The following is an 8596-nucleotide window of genomic DNA, read 5'->3' as shown; positions in this document are numbered from 1 at the left end:
TAACTTAGTGTTAGTGTTAGGATATGGTATAATGGGTAACGGGTTTAGGATAGAAGTAAAGAGCGGGAAAGTTTGTTAGGCTATTAAGGGAAGAGAGAGAGTATAAATAAGTCTTTTGGTAATTATGTGAGGAGAGTCATTTTCTCTTAGTATAGACAGGTCTTGAACCTTGTGAGGGGGATTAGGCCTCCGATGTAGAACAATCTTGTCCTCAAGGTTGGAAACAGGAGGCTTGATCTCATGGCTCCTCTTCATCATCGTGTACTCATATGAATGGAACCCTCTCGCAACTGCCTCCAATTTACGTATGGAGGTTTGGGTGGTGACAATTCCTCCTCCAATGACTTCCATTCTTCTTGGATTTTATTAGCTTCCAGCATTCTGGTCACCTCTTTTCCAGAATTATAATCCCTGAAGAAATGGTCTTCGATGTCTTTCAAAGCTTCCAAGGCCACAGAAGACAAGTCGTCTTGAGGACGAACGAGCGGTGAGGTGACACGGTCCGAGGCCGATCAAGATTTACCGAACGGTCGGAGGCCAAGCGCTATAGCCTAGGTCAATCGAGAGTGGTCGAGCGCTCGGCCGGTTCCAAACATGAGAGGACTGCTGGACCCAACAGGAGAGGACTGACGAAGTTGAACGTGACAAGATGGCCAGAAATGAACAGGCTAGCACTACAAGCTGCGAACCAGAGAGGACTAAAGGAACCAAATGGTCTGAAAGCGAACGGGAGAGAATCGCCGAATTCGAACGTGAAAGGACGGGAGGAACCGAACAGTCTTACATTTACAGTCAAAGGCCGAATGGTTTTACACTCAAAACTGTCTCCTAGTCATCGGCCGAATAGTCTTACAATTACATTCAAAGGCCGAATGGTCTTAACGTCCAAACAATCTCTCAATAATTGGTCGAACAGGCTTACAATTAAAATGAAGGTTGAGGAGGGAAAGGTGGATGGAAGAATCAATGGCCGAGAGAGAAGGATGGATTTTGTGAAGAGGTGGACTAGCGAACAAAAGAAGGGCGTTCGTGAAGCACCTGCAAAGGGGAGAGAACTTTTTGAAGCTTTGAAAGACATTGAAGACCATTTCTTCAGGGTTTATAATTCTGGAAAAGAGGTGACCAGAATGCTAAAACTAATAAAATCCAAGAAGAATGGAAGTCATTGGAGGAGGAATTGCCACCACCCAAACCTCCAAACCTGAATTGGAGGGCAGTTGCCAAAGGGTTCCATTCATATAAGTACACGATGATGAAGAGGAGCCATGAGATCAAGCCTCCTGTTTCCAACCTTGAGGACAAGGTTGTTCTACAGCGGGGTGTAATGTTAGGATATGGGGTGGCAGGATATAATGGGTTTAGGATAGAAGTAAAGAGCGGAAAAGTTTGTTAGGCTGTTAGGGAGAGAGAGAGAATATAAATAAGTCTTTTGGTAATTCTGTGAGGGGAGTCATTTTTTCTAAAAGTATAAACAGGTCTTGAACCTTGTAAAGGGGATTAGGCCTCTGTTAGGGCTAAGAGGGGGATTAGGCCTCCATTATCGCTATCTGTGTACTTTCTTTGAATATCAATACAGAAACTCATTCTTTTTACCGTGTTGATTCTTGTTTGTGTGCGTGATTGGATTGTCTTAGTTAGCTTTGTAACTCAGCAACCTAACACTTAGTGTAGAAATAAATTTTCTAAATGAATTGATAACAAAAAGTTGACATAAACTTATATTTCCACCTTATCATAAAAAAAAAAAAAAAACTAGTACAACAGGTTTAGAGTCAATATAATTGATTGAAATAACTCAAACATAAAAATAAAATAAAAAACAAATTATGTTTGAGTAGATGAGTGTACGTTTAAGGAAATTCTAATATCATGAATTCCAAGTAACTTCTAATTCCAAGTAACCTCATAAAATTCTTGTTTGAGAAAAGGAAAACAAGCACTTACATTCTTATTGAAATAAAATACTCAGATGAAAATGGGCCAGTTCAAATCTCAAATGAACATTCTGATCATATTATGTGGTGAAACAGACACTACACTTACACCAAAAGTACTTCAGAATCTATGTACTACTTGCCATACACACATTGAGTGGTCAAAAAATATTCTGACAATTACCAGCTGAAATGATACTCCTTCATAAACACAGATTTTAACATGGGCAAGTTGCAGATACTATTTGATCCAAATTTGACTTCTTTAGAGTAAGAAGTGCACTTTATAAACATATTACAGTTAACATCATTGATTAGAAAATTCACTTTTTAATTATGATTATGTGCATGCACTTATATAACAATCATTGTTTGTTATTCTTAATAGTTGATTCTCAATCAACTGTTATCATTACACTATTCTCTCATTGCATCAATTCCTCCACAAGTCACTGGCTCATAGCAGACACAATGACAAAAACTGAAAAGCAAGTCACTAAAACGATTCCAGGTGTAATAGATGCAAGAGAAATGAGTGTGCCATAGTAAAAATAAACTGCAAAATGTGCATGTGATAGTAATGGTACACCAATTACTATCATAATAATATTGTGATCTCTTGTTTGTAATCATGATGACCCAATATAATTAATGATGGGAGCATCATATATACAATATTTTTTGAACAAAATTGGAGAACCAAAAATTTTTGGCAAGAATCAATATCTCACTCCTATTTTCTTGTGTAAGGAATGCAACTCCTATCTTCCATGTCCACAATAACCTGCAGAAAAAAAGAAAGAAACCAAAAATATTGGTAGAAGCAAGGAGAGAAGATCATGGTGTGACATATGGTCCACTAAATCAATAAGAATGGACTATACTGTCACAGCACACGGAACGAAACCAGTTGAGATAAGGGTAATATGGATGCCTTATCTAGCATTTACAGTGCTGCAAAATCTATTCTGAAGCTGTTGATGGAACTCTGAGTATTTGCTGAAGAAAGCGTGCTGCAAGACGTTGAGTGATTCCACTAACAACACGCCCCCCAAGTCTGCGTGCCTCAGGTTGTTGCTCAAGGACCTGCTCATACGTTACGATTTTGAATAGAAAGTTTTTATATAGTTGTATAAGGCTGAAAAAGTTCGATCCAATCTACTAAATACTTTACAAGAAAGTAATATGTTAATGTAAATTTCAAAAGTTAACTCGGTACTATATAATGAACTATTACAGTTCACTTTTTTAAAGATCATCTTAGCTCTTAATGTAATTTTCAATGCTATATTTTAGTTGCACGATCACGTCTTTTAACATCTAGACGCTCCAAAATTGAAATGTTCCACAAACTCCCTTCTGATTTAGTATGCAATGATACTCACAAAATGCTCTGTTAAAGGAATATCATAAATAATAATCACCAATTTTGGAGTTTTGTAGCATTCATCCAAATTAGTTTATATGCCTAACACGTTCGATAATAAAGTAATTTTGAAGTTACACACCTAAGTTGTAAGCAACATAAAATATGCAAAAGATGCAGACAAGGTGTTAGGAATCTGGGTAAGAATCCCAACTCACTCACTCTCTAACACACACCAGTAATCACAAGTCAAGAATTGAGTAAGAGTTGTATTGTATTCACAACAAAAGAATCAAGAATACAATCTATAGACCAGGAGCTTAACCTCCTTCACCAAGTTCAAAACCGGTCAACACAAATGAATGTAGTAACTCCCTCCATGAAACTACAAAAGAAGTCCCTTATATAGACTTTTTCCCGCCCCCCTTAACTGTTCAGCAGTTAAGTATTCTTCCTTATTTCTCTACTTTCTTTCTCCTTTCATAAACCCTCCATGTCCTAACACAAGGGAATAGTTATTCCGATTTGAATGATGCTGCAATTATAAATGATAATCTTACCTGTAGTATGGGCAGAAAAATAGCTGGATCAAAATCATGAGAGGATTGAAGAAGTCCCCATATTCTAAGAACTTGATCTCTAAGCTCTATCATGTTTTGCAATTCAGTTTCCGACATCATAAATGGTCCGTTTGCATTGCCATTGAAGACAAGGGTCCTAACAAAGTGAGGAATATATCGGTACGTTTCAGACATTGTGCCGAGGGTAAAAGCTTCTGATACTCGAGCAGCCTCTTTTATAACAAGATTCCTCAAATCTTCACCATCTGCACTCAATAACACCTTCAGGACAGGTTGTAAAGCCTCCTTAGCAGAAAAATCTCTATCCTTTCTCCCCTGAGTTAGCAGGTTTTCAAGTCTATTCCATCTGCACCAGACCCGATTAATGAATATTCAATTGCACTAAACATACATTATTCTACAGCACCAAGTTCAAATCACAATGGATTTAAGATAGTAGCATATTTCAAACCTGAACTTCCCATCCTTGAAAAGCAACTCTATAAGAGCATCTCTTAGATATGGATTTGGATCTGTTAGAAGCCTTTTTGCAAAATATGGGTATGATGCAGCCAGTACCTTAAAATTGGGATCAGCATACAATGCTAAACCTTCTAAAACTGTGAGAGAACGTAATATTAATGCGTAGTATGCAGGAACTGTCAACAGAAGAGGAAACGAACAGAAAAAACAAAAATCAGCAAAACAGAATCTGAAAGAAAGTTAGGATTTAGGAATAAGAAGTAAATGTTTATAAGTCACTCCCCTAATATTGGAAAAGAAATTATGGAAATGATAAGTCACTGATAAGCATAGCCTATCTTACCATTAAATGGATACTGATATAAAACGTTTCCCAGACCATCTACTAGTGTCTTGAAGTTGAGCTCACTCACAGTATAATTAAGTGCATCATCAAAAAAGTTCCTAAGTGCTGGCACTATTGGAGATACATCAACATCCCTTGATAAAAAATCAAGATCATAGTAGTCACGAGCCATGGCCTCATAGTCTCGGTTAACCAAGTGAACAACATGACCAATTATGGCATATCTTGCTTCTTCTGGAGTCTCACTCATCATGCCGAAATCAAGAAAGGCAAGTTTTCCCTCAGGTGTTGCCAAAAGATTCCCAGGGTGAGGATCTGCATGAAAATATCCATACTCAAGTAACTGTCTGAGACTGCACTGTATGCCTGCGTTTACCAGATCCAAGACTTTTAATCCTTGTCTCTCAATTGCTTCTTGCTCACTTAGTTTTACTCCATCAACCCACTCCATTGTTAGAACTTTAACACTTGTATAGTCCCAGAAAACATCAGGAACAAAGATATTTTCCTTGTCAGCATACAATTTTTTGAATCTCCTTGCATTTTGTCCCTCCTGCAGGAACCTGTCAAAATTAACATTCAATCCCAACAAATATCTTACATAACTTATACATGACACACACACACACACACATATCATCCTAGGGAAGTTTTCAATTACAATTGGAAAAAGATACTATGGTTATATGCCTGCCTTTTGCCTAATTTTGGCAAATCAGCAAAGGCTCAATGTTTAATTTTATTTTTATTTTCATAAACAAGGTTTTAGAAAGGTCCACAGCCACGATTTTGGCCATGGTATCAAGGTTTTGGAGTCACCATGACTGCAATTACCAAATCAATAAGGATTACCCCAAAACAGCAACCATTACTGTGACCACAACTTAAAACCATGTTCATAGAGAAATTAAATAGATTTGGAAATTGGCAATAGATGAATCATGCATGCCTGAATTCAACTAAAATACAAAGTTTGATACTGGCAGAAGGAATAACCTGAACATAGTTGAGCTCTTGAAAAACTCTACGCGCAAATTCATCAACAAGAGCAACAACATCACTGGTGATAAAGTTCACATATTTATTTATAAGAAACCCTAGACCTCTAATTAGGTAGAAGTCCAATCCTATAGCTTCTTCAATGTCAGGCCGTTGCACCTTAACAGCAACAAGTTTCCCAGAATACTTCAGCTGGCCTTTATAAACTTGACCCAAACTGGCTGCTGCTACAGCCCTCGGAGATATAGAAGAGAAAATAGAGTCAATAGATAGTCCTAGTTCCCTCTCTATGCATTCAAAGGCCTGCTCATCAGGAAACGTTGGCAATCCATCCTGATAAAGCACAGAAATAATGAAGACAACCTAAGTAACCAGTTCATTCATAAATATCATAACACAAACAAATATACATAGACCACAACTCACTACTAATAGACATAGACCATCACATTAGAGAAAAATTTTCATTGAATATCATCAATATTGTCCATTGTTAATATAAAGACCATATACAATAAAAGTCTTATATCAGTAAATGAGATCAGTTACATGAATCACACAATGTCAGTCAGTTGGGTTAATGAAGAAATTTGAAGAGACCATAAAGTCAAATGAAATAGTGAAGATCCTCCTATGTTGCATATGGACATAATCACAACACCAATCATTATTCTCACAAAAGGCCAGAGTTAATCAATTCCTAGAACATGCTTCACTAGAAAACCCTAACAGGCTAAACCACCCCCAATCAAATAAAGAGGTGAAAGAGTACATAAAATTCAATACTTGAAGTTCAGAGAGCTCCTCCAGATACTCAGGGGGACATATATCAGGCCTGGTAGACAACCCCTGACCCAATTTGACAAAAGTTGGTCCCAGCCGAGTGAAAGTGTCCCTAAGCTCAATTGCACGAATCCTTTTATTCTGATCAAGCACTCCACTTTTCTGGTCAACCAACAGCTTCAACCCAAACAAGCCCACCGCAGTCAGAACCTGAAGGGCCCTTCCCACCACCTACCAAGAAAAAGGGTAAAATCAATTCACAAAACCCAACCACACCCACAAAAGATAATCCCAAAAAGACTCAAAATTCGAGAGAAGCAGAAAAGGAAAAAGTGAAAAACCTTGATGGGTTGAGAACCATATTTGGAGGCCACAAGCTGAGGCGAGTAGACAGAAGCATTGGCAGCACGAGCCAACGCTCTGGCCTCAGCTTGAATGTCATCAGAACGGTTCTCAGGAAGCGCAAGCACCTTGATGGATCCATCTCGTGAAGAAGGAGAAGAAGGTGAACTTGGCGGCGTTTCCTCAACCAAAACACCACGAGGTTGAGGATTCAGCCATGTGAAGCTTGTTCTAGTTCTGGTTCTAGGTCTTGGTCTTGTGACAGTGATGCTTTTGAAAGAGAATGAAGGGGCATGATTTGAAAAAGAACAAAAGGGTTGACCCGGGAGGGAAGAAGATAGCATTGTTGCAATTGTAGCCATGAGCACTTGCTTCCTTGCTCCACTGTGATGCTGTAAAGCGTCAAATCTGAAAACTTTGTGAATAATGGAAAAGACCAATTGAAGAAGTTAGCGAAGAGGTAGTGAATTTGGCACAAAGTATAATGGGGGTTAGGTAATTTGGGTTTGGATCATGGGAATGGATATTGCAACTCAATGAATGAACTTGTTCACTGTTCACATGGAAGAACAACACTATAATGTTGAAGATGGTGGGTGCGGTACCTCAAATTTGAGAAACAACAAATCATAAGTTTTTTTAGAAAAATTTAAAGCAACTTTTTTTTTTACTAATTATATAATTTTTAAAAATAGAATATATTATATCCAACCTATAATAAAAATCAAACTAATTGATTCAACATATATATATATATATATATATATATATATATATATATATATATATATATATATAATAAAAAATCAATATATATATATATAATAAAAAATCAATATATATATATATATATATATATAAGCTTAGAATGACATTAATAATTGATTCAACATATATTAGCATAACATAAAAAAAAATACTATAATTTTATATGAAATCTTTAATGTAGTGGTATTGTTTCACATATTTATGACCCATAAAACAAGGATGAATAAAATTTGGACTAAAATGAGCCTGGTAAAGTAAATTTCATGTAGTTTACAAAACCCAGATGTGAAACTGGTTTAAACCATGGATTGTGTGGACCAAGTATAAAAACTCTACATTCAAACTTCTATCCACCAATGCAAATCCATGTATGAGTTGTTTTAAATTAGAAAAATGAAATGGTAAATTTTTTTTTAAATTAATTATTTAATTTAGAAAGTATAGATGTTTTTTAAAGGAGAAATAATGTTTCACATGTTGGGATAGTTTTACTCTACATATATCAATTAAAAGAAAATTGAATTGACATAAATTTCCACCAATTATATTTAAGAGAAATAATAAGAATAAAACAGTAATTTATTTTCATGAATGTCTTATACAGAGCTTATTATTTTAGAATTCTTGAAAAAGACAAGTATTTTGAAAATATGTGATATTGTTGCTCTGGTATTATATAGCTAATTATTGTTATTTTGAAAATATAAGAGGAGATTTATTACTGTCAGAATCAGTAAAATACAAGCACGTGTCGTTAGTGGAATTCACGTGTCAAGAGGAAGGCTCGACACTCAGATGACGAACGCCAGGTGTCAAGTGAAGGAGACCCGGAAATCAGTTAGTGGAAAGCAGGTGTCGACAGATGAAGGGACGTCCGTTTTGAAGTGTGAAGCAAAACTTGGATTTTCAGAAAAACCTACCTCACTCTCTGCATGCACTCTCTTTTCTAAATTTCTGAAGAACCCCATTCTCTCCTCCTTCTCTCTAGATCCTCTTCATCTTCTCTCAGAGAAAA

At 36.6% G+C, this 8596-nt stretch overlaps 1 protein-coding gene across 1 annotated transcript; it reads right to left on the bottom strand.

Moving 5' to 3' along the window:
* Nucleotides 1-2455: 2455 nt before the first annotated feature.
* LOC148190981 (protein ACTIVITY OF BC1 COMPLEX KINASE 3, chloroplastic-like) lies at nt 2456-7424 on the bottom strand. The gene is made up of 8 exons (XM_088102321.1): nt 6813-7424; nt 6475-6702; nt 5686-6021; nt 4687-5242; nt 4333-4519; nt 3861-4227; nt 2869-3020; nt 2456-2718 (listed from the first exon to the last, which is right to left on the bottom strand). Exons 1-7 carry the CDS (start codon nt 7173-7175, stop codon nt 2898-2900), a joined length of 2160 nt encoding a protein of 719 aa, XP_087958447.1. The 5' UTR covers nt 7176-7424; the 3' UTR covers nt 2456-2718; nt 2869-2897.
* Nucleotides 7425-8596: the final 1172 nt, after the last annotated feature.

Source organism: Vigna umbellata, chromosome 11 (assembly GCF_029865625.1).
Source record: "Vigna umbellata cultivar VRB3 chromosome 11, Vumbellata_1.0, whole genome shotgun sequence".
Classification (NCBI taxonomy): Eukaryota; Viridiplantae; Streptophyta; class Magnoliopsida; order Fabales; family Fabaceae; genus Vigna; species Vigna umbellata.
The sequence above is the reverse complement of the archived record's forward strand: the minus strand, read 5'-3'. Positions and strand labels throughout refer to the sequence as shown.

Bases quoted from the DNA above. Each gene is read 5' to 3' on its own strand.
- LOC148190981 (XM_088102321.1), bottom strand. From the start codon at position 7,175: ATGGCTACAATTGCAACAATGCTATCTTCTTCCCTCCCGGGTCAACCC. The intron at 5,243-5,685 runs GTTATTCCTTCT...AGGTTCCTGCAG, and splicing joins AAGAGCTCAACTATGTTCAG to GAGGGACAAAATGCAAGGAG. The intron at 4,228-4,332 runs GTTTGAAATATG...GGTCTGGTGCAG, and splicing joins TTCAAGGATGGGAAGTTCAG to ATGGAATAGACTTGAAAACC.